This window comes from Centruroides sculpturatus, unplaced genomic scaffold (assembly GCF_000671375.1).
Source record: "Centruroides sculpturatus isolate CEXI.00-Female unplaced genomic scaffold, Cexi_2.0 scaffold471, whole genome shotgun sequence".
NCBI lineage: Eukaryota > Metazoa > Arthropoda > Arachnida > Scorpiones > Buthidae > Centruroides > Centruroides sculpturatus.
Window position 1 is genome coordinate 217,056 of NW_019384689.1, and position 20,652 is coordinate 237,707.

The 20,652-nt window shown below is 32.7% G+C and overlaps 1 protein-coding gene across 1 annotated transcript in view; it reads right to left on the reverse strand.

Moving 5' to 3' along the window:
* LOC111627119 (CAD protein-like) overlaps window positions 1-20,652 on the reverse strand; it is a 175,800-nt gene that overhangs the window by 114,468 nt on the left and 40,680 nt on the right. Inside the window, exons 8-15 of the mRNA XM_023370681.1 lie at window positions 16,024-16,209; window positions 15,856-15,957; window positions 15,618-15,777; window positions 15,407-15,538; window positions 12,649-12,882; window positions 12,347-12,568; window positions 4,161-4,349; window positions 3,844-4,077 (exon numbers count right to left, since the gene is read on the reverse strand). Coding sequence (XP_023226449.1) covers window positions 3,844-4,077; window positions 4,161-4,349; window positions 12,347-12,568; window positions 12,649-12,882; window positions 15,407-15,538; window positions 15,618-15,777; window positions 15,856-15,957; window positions 16,024-16,209 — 1,459 coding nt within the window. The remainder of the gene's footprint in view (window positions 1-3,843; window positions 4,078-4,160; window positions 4,350-12,346; window positions 12,569-12,648; window positions 12,883-15,406; window positions 15,539-15,617; window positions 15,778-15,855; window positions 15,958-16,023; window positions 16,210-20,652) is intronic.

Sequence of the window (20,652 nt, forward strand, 5' to 3'; positions counted from 1 at the left end):
AGACAAAAATAATATTAACAAGAACCTTAGCATCGACATCCATAAAAACTGGCTTCAATTATTAAAATAAAATAGAATGTTTATACAGTCGCAGGCGAGGCTGTGTGCAACACTCGGAGAAGGGTAATGTTACAAATTACGAGGCATGCGGGGGAGTCCGTCAAGTCGGGAAAAAAGAGGGGAGGGGAAGGGAGCGGGAAGTACGGACACACAAGTCACAACTATCGACGTAACAGACTGAAGAGGGGCGAAAGCCCGAAACGCGTTTCTGTAAGAAGTAAATGTAGGTGATGGAATTATTTGCCAAGTGTCTATAAATGCACCAAGTCGTGACATAGAATCAGAAGAAACAAGAAAAAGAAGACACGGTTTCGACAAATAACTAAAACAAAAAAAAAACTCTTACTATTTTAATATATATCTTTTAATTTTACACTTTTTACATTTATTGTACATATGTTAATAATTTTTGTAACTGACAATCAATAAGACGGATAAGCTTGATAATCCTTAGCAAGATTAGCAATATTCGGTTCAAAATTTGTAAGTTTTAATCTTTTCATCGACCCCCCCAATAACGTTATATCGACCTCTAGGGGTCGATATAGACCACTTTGGCGACCCATTTTACACCAATAAAGGCTAAGATCTCCTAAGATAACTATCAAGGACTGTGTCAATTTATACCCCAGGTAAACATCATGTGTTGTGAGTTGTAAACACACTCTTTCTCTCAAATTGCAAAATTAGACGTGACCTTAGTGAAGGACTATTGATAGATCTGTCAGTTTGTTATTTTCTTGTTTAATCATTTCATGTTTAAATAACAATTGTTGTTACCATGTGGATGCATTGCCAATTAAGCTACCTAGACTTTTATCTGATCCCTTGCATGAAGATTTGGTCAATGCATCCTCATGGTAAGTGGCAGTTGCAAGTTTGAATCCTGTACCGAGCCAATTCTTTTCATCCAGAATTTTCATTGTTATCTAATAATGTATCTGAGTGATTTATCTTTCGTGATGCCTCTCAAATTCTTCCTCCATTCTCTTACTCTAATTCCCCATATGGATTCTCATGAATTAGGCATGAACAAAAACCTAGATTGTGTCAGCAGGGAAAACTTGGTCATATCACATGAACTATCATCATGTGATGACCCCATTTCCAGTCATGTGACCCTCAAACACACACACACAATCACTAATGTTTAGTAGTCACAAGTGTCTGATCTGCACATGTGAAGTCTCTTAGTACTGTACATTGTATTGCATTGTTGTGTAACAGTAAAGTTAAAATTTGTCCTCATTTTGTAAAAGTAGTAATCAAAAACTAGATTTTTGACATTGGAATGTTGCATGCAAAGAGAGAAAGAGAGGAAAAAATTGTAAAACCTTATGAGTACTTAGAATAAAGATAGACACTCCCAGTTGCACAATGGTATTAGATTTTAGATCCTTATACCCATCAATAAAAATTCAACTGTGTTTTTGTGTGCTCAGAGACTTCCTTCTTTCTAACATAGAGGATACCACATCGCACAACAATGTACTCGAGTTAGCGCATCTGGCTTGTTACAATTTCGTATTCCAATTCAAGAGCACTACATACACACAGGGAAGAGGTGTGCCAATGGGAAGTCCGTTGTCTGTAGATTTTTGCAAAATGGTGATCAGAGCATTAGAATAAAGATGTAAAAAATCATTTTTTCCCCCTTGCATCACAATAATATGAGATGACACTAATAATGATGTGACAAAGATGCTTATGAACCCAACATTACAGGTTATTCCACATCTCCTTACAGCTAAGATCTGGCACCATTGGACTTCTGATTGCATATAGTTTGAACTTTAATGATGCTATTGCAATATATATGCAATGGCTCAAGCAACTTATGGTCATTCTAATTGCAATTCTCATAAGTTTGAATTGGCCTTAAATTTATTGAAAACAGAGTCTTCCTTTAAGAAATATGCTGCTTAACACGTTAACTGCCATCTGCTGTGCCAGTGGTTGTACTGGCCTCGGCCATACAGCACCATCTGCCTGCCCAACGTCACATAAGCAATGAAGTTTCACTCAAGGTTAAATTATCCTGGTTTCGTAAGACGTTGTTCTATATGCTAGTGGTGGCATCTCACAGACATCTATGAAGTTGGTTTCAACCGCCGGTGATTGTATGGCTCTGAACGTCCCTTAGCTACAACTGCCGACATGTCATATGGCCTCATGAAGTGGTTTGATGGCCGGAGGTCGTAGTTCTTTTTAAATAAAAATCTATTTTATATCTGATAGTGTTGTTTTTAATAGTAAATAGTTTAAAATATCAAGAACTAGTTTAATTATTCTTTTTTATCACATATAAAGCAAATAATATTACAAAAAAAATCAAGGTGTATAAGTGCAAAATAATATATATTTACAGAAAAAAACAACACATGTGCAGTCCAAACAAATTGTAAAATACTTAAATACTTTTAACACACAGATGTGAAAACTTTTAAGTAAGGGAGCAGGTCTAATTACAGCGGGTTGTAAAATAAATAGCCAGGGGAGAAATAGTCTCCCGTTCAAGGCCATACGACTGCCCGTTTNAAATATCAAGAACTAGTTTAATTATTCTTTTTTATCGCATATAAAGTAAATATTATTACAAAAAAAATCAAGGTGTATAAGTGCAAAATAATATATATTTACAGAAAAAAACAACATGTGCAGTCCAAACAAATTGTAAAATACTTAAATACTTTTAACACACAGATGTGAAAACTTTTAAGTAGAGGAACAGATCTAATTACAGCAGGTTGTAAAATAAGTAGCCAGGAGGAAATAGTCTCCCGTTCAAGGCCATATGACTGTCCGTCCGCCATTCATATATCTTTCTTATCTTCGCTCTGCTGACTGTTATATAATGACCCTTTTATTTATATTATAATAAAATATTAAATATCAAATTTTCTTATTTTGGCATGTCATTATGCAAAATATCATATTACAGGTGGCAGTTAACGTGTTAATTAATATAGTTTTATTTAAACTATGATGAGTTTTAGTAAACTTAATTACAAAAATTGATTGCTTTCTTTCTAAATTGCTATACTGTACTTGACTTCAGAAAGTTTTTATTTTGAAAAATTTAATTTCTTAACATTAAAAAGTTTATTTTTTAAATATAGTACAGATTTTTATTACAATTGAATAAGAAATATGTTTTAGGCAACTTGTCTTCTTGAGCTTTAGCATCACCACTTTATAAATTGAATTGAGAATTATGTGTAAATTTTAGTATAGTAAATAGTAAATGTCATAGTTTACTATAATTATTATTTAATTAAACAAACAGTTATATTTTAGAATTGTATTAATTTCATGATAAAATNCTTTTATTTACATTATAATAAAATATTAAATATCAAATTTTCTCATTTTGGCATGTCAATACACAAAATATCATATTACGGGTGGCAGTTAACGTGTTAATTTGCATAATTTGTTGATTAATGACAATCAATTTAAACATTTAATGAAATAACAGTAAAATTTATTTATTTATTATTATATAGATTCAAATAATCATTCAGACTGACCATCAGAGATGCTTATAAATACATGTTTGTTTGAACATTGTTGCCATGAAGACAAGCACACATTAACTGAAGTGTTGCAGTGTGCTTGATTCCACAGCAACACATTCAATCAAAAAATTTATGCAATTATACACATCATATTAATATTTTATATAAACAATATAAATAAATAATTATTGAAGGAATTATATTTTCTAATTGATTATTCATCTAATTTAATAATAATATATTATGAAAATGAATTTGACAATACCTTATTACTGACACCTGCAAACTTTCCTAAATCCCATCTTGGTATTTTCACAACACAATAATCTAAACTGGGCTCGAAACAGGCAGTAGTTGAACCTGTTACAGAGTTACACAGTTCTGGTAAGGATATGCCCAGTGCAAGTTTTGCAGCAATGTAAGCCAAAGGATAACCGGTGGCTTTGCTGGCAAGTGCTGAACTCCTAGACAATCTAGCATTTACTTCCACAATATGAAACTAAATTGTTTGTTAATAGAATTAATAAGTTTAATTATATTTCAAAGAAATATTTTTAATTAAAGAAAGAAAAGTAATTTAACCTCTTCAGAATTTGGATTTAGGGCATACTGAATATTGCATTCTCCGACCACTCCAAGATGTCTTATCACTTTAATAGCAGTTGTGCGAAGACGATTATATTCTTCATTTGTGAGAGTCTGACTTGGAGCTACGACTATTGATTCACCAGTATGGATTCCTAGAGGATCGACATTTTCCATATTGCATACCTACAAAATAAAGTAATACAAAATTAATTTAAAATTGAAATTTACAAATTAATACTTGTGTACTGTGTGGTATGCTGAAAAAAGTCTTAAATTATAAAAATAAAATGCTTATATCTTGAGATTTATAAAATATATCAGCAACTTCTCTAGGAAGCCTATTTTATTTTATTCTGAAATCAACATAACACATCTTTCCAACTATTTTTGAGTTATGAAATCTATCCCTGAAAAACAAGTTTTAACGTACTTGAGAATACAGAACATTTTCCTTGAACATACCTAGTTTAAACTAACTGTAAAATCCATTTGTTGAAATATACGAACAAAATGTATTGGAGAATGTTGGTTAATACTCCAAGTTTCCAAGGGCCACTCAGAAATTTAAAAAATTGCCAACCATTACGTCAGTTTTAAATTTTTTTGACACTTAAATTATTTATTGCTACCAGTTTTACTTACTAATTAATGCAGATACCGATAGCCTTACCAGTTTAGAGTCTGGAAAGCAAAAGTAACATGTTAAGCTGTTACTCAGAAATAGAAATAATTTTTTAATAACTTTTTAATGAATTCAGAATAACACACTTGATCACAATGCTTAAACAATATTTCAGATAGTCTGTCAGGTCAAACATTTTTTGCTTTAGTCTACTGAAAAAAGATCAAATTGGAAAAAAATGTCACCCCAAAAATTCCCCAAATTTTCTGTCAGTCAAGAAAAAAAATCTCCAAACTGGAAATACTAGATGGCATTGCATGAAAACTGCCTTCAGTTCCTTCCTGCTTTCCTGCTTGAACTTGCGATATGGTGTCATGATACTGCTCAGTGTGTGGTGCATGAGACTTCCATTGCACAGGAGATCAACATTCTGCTGTTTTTCATGAAGTGTGCTTTGTAATTCAATTTCACATTGAATGCTGAAATAAGCAGACTAAGATTTTTATTCCCACTTTAATAAAAATATTGCCAAGTGGCAATTTATGGCACTATGCAGCATGACCTCGAGTTTCATGTACATATGCTTGAAAGGACTGCTGTTGCTGCTCAGTCTAGATCAGCGCTGTCCAACTTATCATAGTCCGCGGGCCATATTTTTTTTATCAAACATTTCGGGGGCCAAGAAGGTTGATAAACCACACGACATTTGCATAGTGCTACGGTTCAGTAAGCACTAATTGGTCAGCGAATCCGATGTTGACGCTATAAAAAGGCGACAGTTCGACACACCGGATATACGTCACTCTTGTCTAAGTTCGACTTGGGAATTTTTTTGTTCAATAATAAATGTAAATTCTTCTTCCTGGAAAAAATAAGACATTCCCTGAAAATAAGACCTAGCGCAGGGGTCGGCAACCTTTTAAGTCGTAAGAGCCAAAATTACAATTTACAAAATTTCAAAGTTTTTAAAGAGCCACAAAATTTTTTCTTGCCAACAATAAATAGTACTCGCATAAATAAAGTTTTTTTGATAAAAAAAAACTAATCTATTTATTCATAAGGAAAAATATCTATATATTCATATATAAGTAGTGTTTTTCACAACAAATTAGATAATAGAAACATCCGACGACGGCGTGTCACGGGGAGGGGTGCGGTGAAAAGCAAGTACAAGTGGCTGAAGAGAGAGAATCAGTGCCGAATCCTCGTTAATCGATTCAGAACGATTTTTAAATGTTTTTGTTTTTGATAAAATAAATAATATTTGCGTATGGAACTAAAGAGCCGCAGCTTCACATCCAAAGAGCTGCATGTGGCTCGCGAGCCGCAGGTTGCCGACCCCTAACCTAGCGCATTTTTCAGAGCAAAAATTAACATAAGACAGTCTTATTTTCGGGGAAACACGTTAGTAAAATAATTTTAATAATAATAATAATAATTTAGTAAAAAATTTATTCATAGTAAAATGTACTCGAGGGCCGTAAAAATTATTTGGCGGGCCGTATACGGCCCGCGGGCCGCCAGTTGGACAGCGCTGGTCTAGATCATTAGCCCAATTCTTGGTTTATTTAATCACCCAACATCATCTCTTTAAACTTTTTTCTTTGTGCATATGTCAAAAATTGTGTTTGCTATAAAAGTGCCAGACACTTGAGCCTCACTTATAAGAATCATGGGAGCCATTAACAGTGTGACACTTAACATGCTTGCTCGGACATCAACCAAAATCAAATATAGACCAGAAATCGTGAAGAGCATATGTGGAATTTTATTAATTTAATGTAGTAGCTAACCTTCTCAGATGCACTTTCTATTACCATTGTCTACATTATTATACTCACATTTCTTTTCCCAAAATTAATCCACAAAGCTAGTGATGTTCAACACACTGTACATTATATATTGGCTTCTGACTCCAACAACACAGGTTTCTTTATAGATTTGTGTAAAGCTCAAACTTTTTTGAAGTTTTTGAAATACAGTAGAACCTCAATTATCCGGACTAATTGGGGATGAAGGTAGTCTGGATAAGGAAAAATCCGGATAATCAAAACAAATACTTTAATTTGTCTTTTAATGATAATACAACACGTTTTCTTTTCGATGACATATCGGTAATATTAAAAGTAAATACTGTATTTAAATCGTGATCAAATTTTCAAGAAACAAATGTTCATATTGAATTTGGACTACTACTGACCAATGTTAACAGACTACCTATTGTTTAAAAGGCCCTCTGGTGGCGCAAGAAGACGGATTTTATAAAATAAAAAGCAGTCAAAACTGCATTTTTATGAATAAAAATTTGACAAACTATTTATCGTTTTATGATGAGTAAAACTTTTTCGTGGCATTCGCAGCTTTTAAGTAATGCATAAACCTTCGAAATGCGAGGCTCTTCAGACCGCGAGGTATAGATGGTGGCCCACATTGCCCATGCCTTACGCCGCCCTTGGTCATAGAAATGATGTAATTTGAAAATAAATTATTTATAAATACGTATGTCAAGTTATATTTTTATTACAACACAAAATATATTTAAGAGTTTACGGCCACTGTGCTGGGTAAAACGTTGAAACAAAAAAAGTTATGCATTCCATCACGTACATGAACAGTATCGTAATTCGCCAAGTGCAAATCAGCAAATTCGTAAAATTTTTGTTTATTTTGAACAATCCGGATAATAGAGGTTCTACTGTATATCAAAGACTTAAAGTATTGATATGGATTTCATACAGGATGATGATGATGTGAGGTAAATGATTTTGTACACAGATAACACTAAAGATAAATGCATTATCAAAATCAAGATGAACTTACTACACAACAGAATACTTGTTTTAAAATTGGATGATCAAACAAACATTTATTTGCAAGGAGTAGACTTAGCTGGGAACCAGATTTATTTATTTAGAGTTTCAAATGTCATTTATTCCCCAATTTTATAATAGATAAATGTTCAAGATTTAAGTTCTTGTAACTTGTTAATAAGAATAGTTAATGTGAGACCTGAAAGGCCCCTGGGTCTAAATTAGTAATTTTATTAATAATGTTAAATATTGTCACAAAATATTATTTCATTTTTGGTGAGAAAGTAACGTTTTCCAACGTGGGAAAAGGCAGATAACAGATGTTACTTCCTTTGAGGGAAGTTCGTACATCCTCTGTTTTTCCCTTATCCGCTAAAAATCTCGCCCAGATGGGAACTATCTACCCCTCTTTGATTCCCCTTTCATCCGTTCACATGAAAGAGTTTCTGGCAGATGATTGGTCGTAAATCATGAGATATAGGGGAAATTTGTCAGAATTCGGGGAGTTCATCGACAGATCTGGAAGTGTCCGGACTCCACACATTTTCCTCCTGATGACCAACGCCCTTAGATGAGTCGCATAGAATAATTCCAGAGTTAGCACTTAGAAGTTATACTTTGATTTTGGTGCACATATCGATCTCCCATGGAAAGAAGTAAATGAACTTTATCTCCAAAGTGTCCCTTGCCTACAGAGAAGAAGACGAACGACAACTAAAACAGGTTGTATGTTTTATAAGAATGTTGTAATCTCTCTCTTGATCTTGCATCGGTTATAATAGGGTCGCGTCTCTCTCGATTTATATCATTCTTTCATTTGATATTTTGTATTACTTTATATTTTCTTATGTTTTATTAAATTTATTATTATTTCATTTATAATTAAAATGTCTCTTAATTTGAGTCCGAATCAGATCTCACATGCGTGTTTGTCCGCGGAATTTAATTGACAAACTGGTGTCGGGAACCTGACGAGCATCTGGACTTCACAGTTCAGATCTACTAGCGATTATCGCTCTCCTATAAAAAGTAAGAAAACCGATCTCACGATCGCGTGCCTGTAAGTGGCGTAACTTTGTTTACGTCCCCGGCTATCTCACACTAACTTACAACATTGCTGCATTTATTCTATGTAAGAAAAATTTTTTGATAGATCATCTGAAGTTTGCTATAACTTTAATGGTAACAAAGGACAAAGTACTTTTATTCTAATAAATTGTATTTCATAGGGGCACTGTTGAGCAACCATTGTTGCTGGTGACTTTTTGCTTGAGATATTGTTAATACTATTCTTATGTAAATTATAGAGTTTTTTCTACTTAATTTGTTATGTTTTGCTGCTCTTTTGTATCATTTTGTGTTACTATAAGCTTTATCTTATTGGATATGTTTCTATGTACTCCCCTGAAGGGTTACAGCATAGCCAAGATGACTGGAAGGGAATTAAGCATCAATGCTCACTGAGAGACCCAGGAGCTAAATTACCAAAGTTAAAAAATCTCCTTCAGATACTGATAAAGAAGAAATGTCATCTTTATGGCAGTACAGGTAGCCCTCAGTTTACGCCGCAGTTCCGTTCCTACAAAAGCCGGCACAAATCGAATTGGCGTAAAACAAACCCATATTTACACTGAGGTATAGGGTTAGGTTCCACATAAGTGAAAATACGCAAATAATTTTGTTTATTAATACAATATAATACAAAGTACAAATTATTTTATGATAAAATACATTTTAAAAATTAAATTTAAGTTAAATGTTTTTATTAAAAATTTTAGTTTCGGATCTCTTACATTTTTCGGAAAAAGTATCCATCTTTAAGACTCAGAGGTGAACATTACTGTTCAAAAGATGCAAATGCACCGTGTTCCTGGGATAAACAATGTTTCACCATCTTTAATTGTTTATTCTGGTAGAACATTAATTCCTTACTTGGTTAAGCTATTTAATCAGGTTTATGATACTGCTAATATTCCAAAACCGTGGTTAGATATAAATATTAAGGTTATTCATAAAAAAGTCCAATTGATGAGCCTGCTAACTTTTGGCCAATATCATTGTTACCTGTAGTTCAGAAAATCTTTACGTCTATTTTGGTGAAAAGATTGGGTATATGGCTCAGAGAGAGGAATCTTATTCAACCAGTCCAATTTGCTTACCAACCTCGAAAGAGCACTTTGAGTAATATTTTAATTATTCACTCCTTGATTTGTAGACAACTTTCAAAGAAAAGACAGTGTTTACTGGCTGTCTTTATAGATTATGAAAAAGCTTTCGACAGTGTAGTTTTGGAGATCCTGTTAGATTTTCATTAGTGCTAGATTTACTGATGCTTTTCTGTTAGAAAAGGGTTTATCACAAGGTGATTCTCTAAGCCAGTTATTGTTTATCTACTATGTTAATGATATGGTTCATGCTTTTGATGATCTAAGCAAAGATTCCATTTCTTTAGGTGATTATGATGTCCACTTACTCCAATTTGCTGACGATACAGTGAATCTACAAAGAATCTACCAATCTATCTACAAAGAATATCGGATAGATTACTTAATTCATCATCTACTTTGGGTTTGCGTATCAATTTTTCAAAGTCAAAAATATTAATCTTTAGACAAGGTGGAAGGCTGAGAAAAGCAGATAAGTTTTCTTAAATGGAAGAGAAATTAGTATTGTTAATGAAGTTACTTATTTGGGGATTTGCTTGGTAGCCTCTGGTTCATTTCTAAATTATACATCTTATGTTAAAGATAAAGCATTCTCTAAAATAAATTCAGTTATCGGCATTTTGAGAAGAGTAAGGAACAATACAATAAATCTGGCTTATGGAACCTGTAACCGATGCATATCACTTTTTCTTTCAACAACCAAACGTTTTCATAACCCCTTCTGGGTTCTTCATCAGGATAACAGCTGGATCGAATAGCAAACAACGAATTCAACAGGGATCTGGTATACGTGGGATCAACTAAACGCTCGTTAGAGGTTAGATTAAAAGAGCATATTTCGGATATACATCACAACAGGCACACAACCTCACTCTCCACCTATGCCACTGATCCCGATATAGTGGCGGACTTCAATGCAGCACGGATAATTGCCTCCACACCACATATTCATCAACTAAAATGGCTAGAAGAGATGGAAATTTTTAGGGTGTATGACAAATCCGAGTGTATTAATTCAAGAGAAGAGATTAGCCTTTCCATGGTGTGGCAAAACCTACTCCATAAAGAGTGATAACGAAATTATATTAAGCCTTAAAAATAAACGATATTAGGGAACACGAGAATATTAAATAATCTTTATATCTCAATAACACGTTGTGGATCTTTCTCTTAAATTTGAACATCGACCGTCGAATTAAAACAGTTTCAATCATATCACGTGACTGATTAAGCGAATGGAACGATTCAAACTCTAAGAAGTTCGGATTTATTCAAACTTTTTGAATTCGTTGTTTGCTATTCGATCCAGCTGTTATCCTGATGAAGAACCCAGAAGGGGTTATGAAAACGTTTGGTTGTTGAAAGAAAAAGTGATACGCATTGGTTACAGGTTCTGTAAGTCAGATTTATTGTATTGCATATAACCCGATGTGCAGTTGAGATTATATAATGAGTAAGGAACAGTCATATGGTTCTTTGTAAGAAATTAGCAGCCTCTTTATTTACTTCAAGTTGGTCTTATGGTCTGCCCTTCCAGGGGTCTTTCTGTTTTGAAAACATCAATTCTTTAAAGTTGATGTTTGTCCATCGTCTTTATGGCCTTGAGAGGTCATCCCAACATATGTAATTAGCTGAATTGGTATATGAATATGAATATGCTGAATTGGGTCTTGAGTTTTCCCAGAAATGTTTTGTTAAATTAACCTTAAACTTTTTGAGAAATATAATCTCTGACCCACCCTCTTTGGAATGCGTGGCATATTCTGTCCTGAAGCTCTCATCGACCAGAATATTAAAATATTGTTAGTTTACTAAATTGGAGGGACTCTTTAATAGAATAGGTATTTCACTTTCCTTAATAGACTCTTCTCCAGATGTTTTAAAATATTACACAAATACAATCTTATACAAGTTCAACAATCTTTTTCTTAGAGAAGAAAGTGACAGGATTCTCAAGGCTAAGTATCACACTTGGTACCCAGAAATATTAGACAATTGTTGGTGTTTTTACATCTACTGTCAGCAACTGCCATTCATAATTAAAAAAAAAAAAAAAAGATTATTCAGACCTGACTAAATAAGTTTCATTTAATATGGAAAAACTTGTGTATAGATTTAAGTTCTTCAGTTGCATGTCCTTATTGTCAGAAGGAAAAGGCAAACCTAAATCACTGTATGTTTGATTGTGAGAAATTAGATTATCTACGTCTATCAACATGCACCTTGTGTTATTTGTAAAGAATCAGACAATAGAATACATGGACTATTCTCTAGTAACGACTCAATTGAGTCTATTTGGTGTAAATATAATTTACTAACCAATGTAATTAAGATTGTTACTCCTCCACCTAAAAATTAAATTATGTACGGAATTTTCAAAATAAATAAATACATGTATTTCATAATTGTAAGTACATTTTTTTATAATCTTTCTTAAATTTTTTTTTAGTTGGTTATGTGTTTGCAGTTTATAAAGGATTTTCTCAGAAAAAATATTACTGAACTTTAGAAATTACAATTTCTTGTGTAACTGTTCTTTCTAAATTATACTAAATACAATAAATTTAAATCAAAAGCTCTTACCGTAATACAATTATCATAAGCATCTCTTACAACTTCATACTCTACTTCTTTCCAGCCTTTTAAACTCTTATCTAATAGAACTTGAGAAGAACGAACCAACGCTTGAGTTACTAAAGTTTTCAATTCTGCTTGATTGTTTGCAAATCCGGATCCCAATCCACCAAGTGCATAGGCTGATCTAACTAAGATTGGATAACCTAATGACTCTGCGACTTCTAAAGCCTATTAATGGATTATTTAAATCAATAATTGGATATTAATAATTGATTTATTTTACTTACTTATATTCATTAAGCCATTACCTCTGGGACAGAATATGCAGCAGCACTTGGAACAACACTTTCATTAATTTCTGCAACTTTCTCAGCAAATAATTTTCTGTCTTCGGAGCTAATTATAGATGTTATGGGAGTGCCAAGAACTTGAATTTTATATTGGTCAAAAATTCCAGCTTTTTCCAATTCAACTCCACAATTTAAAGCTGTCTGACCTCCAAATGTCAGAAGAATACCATCTGGTCTCTCAGATTTTATAACCTTTCAGTAATATACAATAATTATTAATTTTCTTTATAATAAATATATTCATAGTAATTAAACTTATTAAGTAAACATTATCACATTGACAACTAAACCAAAGCTTAATTGCTCATATTATGACTGTTGAGTTCAATGAAAGGGTATAGATAACAATGTTCCCAATTATTACAGCAATAATTAGCTTGTACAATTGTATTATACATCTAAATTATATAAATAGGCCTGAAAAAAAGATGTAGATTCTAGTAATATAACAGGCAATGCATCTGCATATCAGTCAGATGATGTATGTTTGAGTCACCTCACTTGGCCAACGTTTTCTTTCAAAATTTTTATAATTATGTATTAAATTAGTTTAATTATATAATTATTAATATTCATACAAGATAATTGTTTAATCATTCTTATTATAGCTTGAAATGATTAGTGAAACTTCAAAAGTGAACTGGATTCTTCATTTTTGCATGACATGCAAATAAAATACTAGCACTTTTTCAGACAGCTGATCATATTTCAATAAACAACAGTACTCCAATATACAATTGAATATTATAACTTACAGAAACCTGATCGGTCATTTTAAAATAGTCACAGTAGGTGTATGGATCCAATATCTGATTTTTGTAAATGTTTTGGAAGAAATAAAATGAAAATTTGAGAATCACTCAGTTTATTTAATTTACAATAATCATCATTTAATTGCTTGCAGTTAAGAATGGTTGATCAGACATAGTATAATTTGTCTTATTTACATAATAGTTTTGACCATTGTCAAAGTAATGCATTTTCTATTGCACTGTCATAATTAATCACTACAACTCTTGTGCTAATGATTCATTGATCATATTGCAGAGTACTGCCAAGTATGCGATGACTCATCATCTGCTGCTGCATTATTGTATGCACATAAACTTTAAAATGCAATATAGCTGAAACTATTCAATGTTTTGAAAAAAATGTTCTTTATTTCTTTATTTTATTTTTTTCATTCTCTTAAGAATGATACCTAAATCATCTTTTTATGACCAATTTGCTAAGAAGTTAGAAAGCATTACACTGTAATTGCCAAGTATGCTCATAGACATTCATGTAAAAAATGCTAACATTTTATATATCATACAGAAGTAAATCTGACTTAATATTCTATTGTTGTCAATATGCAAAATAAAACCGACAATTATTAATGACACTTAAACCAATATCTCTATATAATTCAACAAATATTCAAAGTATAATTCTATTAGGTTGTTTGGAAAGTAATTTCGTTTTTCTTACCACTAGACAGATTAGTCATATTTTTCCCACCATTTTCATTCTAAACTGTATTATTATTACATATTTTGACAGCTAGCATTTTAAGGCTTATTTGTAAAAACTTTTGTTTGATTTCATGCAATTGTTTATTTTTTGTGTCTCATCAAATATGGAAGAGCGAAAGCGTCATTTTCGGCATATTTTGCTCTTATATTACCGAAAAGGTAAGAATGCTGTTCAAGCGAGAAAAAATTGTGTGATGTGTATGGAGAAGATGTGTTGAGAGAAAGACAGTGCCAAAACTGGTTTACAAAATTTCGTTCTGTCAATTTTAACATTGAAGATACACCACGTTCTGGATGGCCAGTTGAAGCCAACGAAAACAAAACAAAGGTACCGATTGAAGCAAACTGCCAAATAACAACACGTGAAATCACTAAGAGATTAAATTTGTCAAACTGAACCGTTTATGATTACTTGAAACAAATTGGTTTCGTTTCAAAGCTTGATATATGGGTTCCACATGTTCTTAAAGAGAGATGCTCTCTTTGATGGGATTTTAAGGAAATTTTTTTTGGAGCTGTTACCAGACAATTTAACAATTGATTTGAAAGTGTACTGCCATCGACTAAACAAATTGAGTAATATCGTCAAACAGAAAAGGCGGCCAGAATTGATCAACAGAACAAGTGTAGTGTTTTACCACAATAATGTCAAATTTCACACAAGTTTGGTAACTCGTCAAAAACTGTTATAACTTACATGGGACGTGCTATCACACCAACCATATTCACAAGATTGAGCACACTCAGATTATTACTTGTTCCGGTCTATACAAAATTTTTTTTAACTGTAAGACATTTACTTGAAATGACAATGTCAAAAATCACTTGGATCAGTTTTTTGTAAGCAACGATCAAAATTTTTATGAATGTGAAATCATGCTACTACCAGAAATGATGACAACAGGTATTTGACCAAAATGGTCGATATATAATTCAATAAAATATTTTTTTTTTGTAACAAAAAGTTTGTTCGTTTTCCATGGAAAAAAACGAACTTACTTTCCGAACAACCCAATATATTTACATCTATAAAAATTGTAAAATAAAGTGAAACAAAATATATCATTACTTCATTAATATTATATAATAAATTACAAATTACAACAAAATGTGTCAAAATTGATAGGTTCTGAGCATTTCTTTTATAAATTATTGATACACAAACTATCAATACTAGAGATTATTTCAACAAAATTACTAACTTGAGTGACATATTCTATGGTAATAGGAAGAAAATACACTTTATCAGCAAGATCGGGAGATGTCTGCACAGTAGCAATGTTTGGATTAATTAGCACGCTTTTAATTTTTTCTTCCTTTAAAGCTTTAATGGCCTATAAGAGAAATTTGTAAAATTCAAGAAAATATCTGAACATTCCAAATTTATTCTGTATATTCAGAATTAATACAAACTTGTGAACCAGAATAATCAAATTCTCCAGCCTGACCAATGGATAAACCTCCAGAACCAAGAATAAGAACTTTATTTACACGTTTCAAAACTGGTTTCAAATTAATGGACTCCGGTATTCTCGGTTGCATGTAATAATCAATTAAATCTTTTAAGCATAATCTAAAATATTAATTCACTTATTAATATATCATCAATAATTTACAAAATTAAATTTTAATAATGTACTTAAAGGCATACTTTGTAGTTCCCTTCAAATGATTTTCAACAGATTTAAAGAATACGTCAAATAATACTTCTAAATCTTCTGGTCCAGCCTTATGTTCAGGGTGGAACTGAACACTTAAATAAAAGAAATCACTTTATAACAAAATTTACACAAATAATTTTTAAAAATAGGCTATTTACCTGAAAAATGGTAGAGTGTCATGAACAATACCTTCGTTTGTATGATCATTTGCATTCTGAAATAACATAGACCATCCTAAGGGTAGAGAATCGGTACTAACTGCAAAGCCATGATTTTGTGATGTAATGCAACATCTTTTTGTTCTTAAATGAACAGCAGGTTGATTATGACCACGATTACCATACCTACAATATTATAATCATGAGAAAACTTCTTAAATATAAATGTATTTATTAAAATATATTAGGGCAGATCAAAGAAAATGGAACAGTAGCCATTATTTATTTTCAAATATAATTACACAAGCACTTGTCCCACTGCTGCACCAAGCGATGAATACCTCATTCGTAGAAAGAGTTTGATTGAGATTGAAACCAGTTTTGAACAGTGTCCATGACTTTGCTGTCTGATTGAAAACGTCAACCCTGCAATGTTTTTTTTAGCAAACCAAAGATATGAAAGTCACATGGTGAAAGGTCGGGGCTGTATGGTGGGTGTTTCAATACATTCCACCGAAACTTCACAAGCACGCTCAGTGTGCGAGTGGCCGTATGTGGCCATGCATTGTCATGGAGCAAAAGCATTCCAGATGACAATGTAAACAGTGTACAGAGAACACTGTTTTCATTGTCCTCTGCACTTCACAACACCCTCTGCCGCTAAAAAACAAATAACACCACATTGCTCTTCTTTAGTCGCAAACATAATGCAGACTGATTGCCTGTTGGACAACACTCCTGGTAATACCATGTGGTTGCGAGCGCTTACCAAGAGTGAGTCCATTCCTCAATAGGGTTTCTCCTCTTTCACCTCCTGCTCTACATCTACACACAGTTTTATTACACTCACATATACATACACCGAATTACGACCACTGTTCTGTTTTCATTTGATCCACCCTTATAATAAAAAATTAAATCAATAATAGTCTAAGCTGGAACTTCACTGGTGAAGCTTGCTCAAAAGACTTAGTTGCTGGAAAAGCATTCAAGGTGTGTTTAGTTTAAAAAATTAAAAATAATGATAAAAATAGAATTTATTTTCTAATTTTATCCAACAAAATGTGAAAAATTTTAAATATTTAATGCATTATAGCAACTTTTAGTTTTCAAAAAGAAATAATACAGTAAAACCCAGGTAAGCCAGCACACAATGCAGGTTTTACTGTATTATCTAAGCTTGACAAGTCACAACTATTTTGGAAAACTTGGTCAATTTTTTGTTGCCGCATAGTCAAACCAATCAGTGATATGATTGGAATCATGTTAGATCATGTTATTACCACATTTGAGCAAATACTCTCACATGTGCTCAGAAGGACTTGCAAATCTTGTCAATATGTTTTTTGGTTGTGATAAAATGTTTATGATAGTCATGTCAAGTAAACCAGCCTCAAGGTAGACAGGAACAAAAAAAGTATTTGCTTATTCAATATGTAAACACACTATTCTTTGCCAATTTTTAATCTAAACAGCATTTGTTATATTCATTGAAATGACCTCAAAATAAAAGGAAAAGAATAAAAAACCTAAACTTACATTTCAGAATATATATATATTCTGAAGTGAAAGAAGGTACACATGTTCTTTTAAGATGCATTTCAAGTACAACTCATGTATTTTCATTGAAAATACAATTTTTTTTAATGGTTTTGCCAGATTTAGGGTAAGGCACAACTGTATAAAATATTGCATAAATGTGAACAGAAATGTGAAATGAATATTTTCTGAAGTTTCTGCCCAAATTGAAGCAAGTTTCTTCTTTTTAAACATTGAGAAATTTTCTGAAGTGTAATTGATAAGAAAAAATATTTTATAATGATGCTCACTCTAGCGTGAGGTCCTACCTCCAATCAAAAAACAATGCACACTTTTTGCTGGCAAGTGTAGGAACCAAAGAATATTTAAATCTAAATTTAATGTAATATTTAATGCATGTATTAAAGATTACTTATTAAAGGGTACTAGTTCTTAACATATTTCAGCTTTAACACACATGATTTTTTTTATCTCAGGCTGTTGAAAAAAATTTGAGAAAATGCTGAAATAAATGCAATTAATCAGTTTTTACAAATTTCTGTCATAGGAAGGTTCTATCTTTTGCAAGTTTTACTGTGTACTTACATTAGCATATATGATTCATTATAAATCAATGTTCTTTATTAAATTAATCATTATGAAGATTATACAATTGGAAACCAAAATGTGACATTATATTAACCAAAAACCTAATTTTACTGAATTATTTATAGGCTATAACTAAGTAATTAAACTACAAAATCTGGCTTAAAAATAGATAGGACATCATCTTATGCTACTGTTAATAATTAATTTTGAATTAAATAAATTAATTCCTAAAAATTCCAGAAAAAAAAAATCATCTTGGCACAGAGCTTGAACCCACATCTTATGCAAACTATGTGAGTGCAATTAATGTGTATGTGATCTAAAACAGGTCTAGAAGCAAAGATTGCTGGGAGATCCAGTCCACATAACTGATAACTAATCTCAATGGTATGTGGAAGATGCATGTTTGAGTCTCACAGTGGGATGATCTTTTCTTTCAGAAACTTCAAAATTAATTTATAACACTGCATGATACCACTTATCTCAGACCAAACTTCATATTTGATTACTTAATAACTCATAAATAATCCAGCAATTACATCTACCTAATAGAAAAAATTTTGGGATTCAACTTATAATTAAATTTCAATACTGTTTTCTATTAACTTGAGTTTAATGATTGGCATGTACAAAGATGTCTTAAAACAATGGTTCCCAAAAAGGATAGTGAAGTTATCTAAATTGCACAAGTATGGGTGCAAGGAAACATTAAAAGTACAGGCAACAAGGTGACTGCCTTGAGTGGCAGCAAAATGTGTAGTCAAAAATGATCAAAAGAAGAAAAATAAATAAAAATAATAAGTCATATATAGTGAGGTTCTGTAAATATACTTTAAAGTTGTTTATAAGCAGTTCATATAAGAGTATCAGTGCTATATGTGCTCTCTAATGACAACCATTTTGAAAGCAGAAGCAGCAAAAATTCAGAATTTGTAGTAGTGACAAGCAAGTGAAATGTAATCAACCTTAAAATAAAATCAGACAAGACTGGATATATCTCCCTATATCAGCTGGTTTAACTCTGATATAGGGACCATGTATTTTTCTGCTGTATTTGTGGCTAGGATAAAAATTGAGCAGCACATGAATGGGTCAAATGGGCACCAGAATGTCAAATGGTTAATCACAAGAAATACTGGGAGGAAACTCCAAATAGTTCTTGTGATTAACCATTTGACTCTCTATAAAACTATCCTGACTAGCACAGTTTTAACTCAGGGATATAATTACCTTGACCAAGCTGAGAGAATGAGTGAGGGAGGCTAGAATTGTGAAAAAAGAAATCAGATTCTGCATTGAGGCAATGCACCAGCTCACAATGCTTTTGTTGTGAAGCAATTTTTAGCCAATATGTGTATTCCAGTGCTTAAGAACTCCCACTTACCAGATTTAGTCTCCCATTGTTTTTACCTATTTTGCAAAATAAAAAAATGCATTAATAAAAACTCTTTCAATTTGCTGATGAGGTAAAATTAAAAATGGCAGGCCTGCCAAAGAGGCTTTCAACAAAATTAAACAATAACCCACAACATAGCTTTGTATAATGGAAAATTCATCCACAGTTGAGTATAGACCAAAGAAGATACTTTGAAAGGGATGCACATTACTTTGTAAGATTTTGAAAATAAACCCAATTTTTGACATCAGTCCCATTAGTTAATACCTGCACCTCACCTCACCTGTTCCAAACTAGCTGGGTGCCTTGTGCTTGGTAACCCAGTCATTGACTCCCCTGATGTCCCTAGATTGTTTGCCTTTGTGAAGACCCATACGCAAGGGTAACAACTTCGTCTGGTGGTAGACAAAGCAAGAGTGCCTGCCTACCTGTAAGTTGGAGAAGGCCATGCATACTCTTCTCAGTCCCCACTTGGAGGGCTACTGTTACACCATCACTAGTCCAATGGAGCTCATAACAGAATTGACAGGGGTCACCTCCCCTCAGTACAGTACATCACGGTGTTGGACTTTAAGTCTCTCTACCCCTCCATCGAGCTCCTTCCTTCCATATGAAGGTCATAGTTCTACCTCCTATAACCTCCTAAGTTCGCCATAGCTCCCTCCTTCCTTTTGTGTTCTCAGGGAAATCCTATTTCACATTGTCAAGGATAAATCATTACACCACCTAGTGCTGGAGATGACACACTTAATTTGTTATAATTTGGTTTTACAGTTCAATGGCAACATCTACACTCAAGGAAAAGGGGTCTCCATAGGTAGCCCTATATTGGAGACCTTTGAGAAATGGTAGTATGACAGTTGGAAAACAAGTTCCTTCCTCAGTTCCTCCCCAAAATCCTGTTATATAGAAGGTATATTGATAACATCATTATTTTTTGGAAGACAGTTCCAGATCTGATGGTGTTTGTCAATACTATCAATAGAGCGTTTCGTCATCTACACATTCTTCCAATCCCCAGGCTCTCGATGCCAAATTAGCATTTATAGAGCATGCGCTCCATAAATGCTAATTGTAATAACCGTAGAACATGGTTATTGCAATGT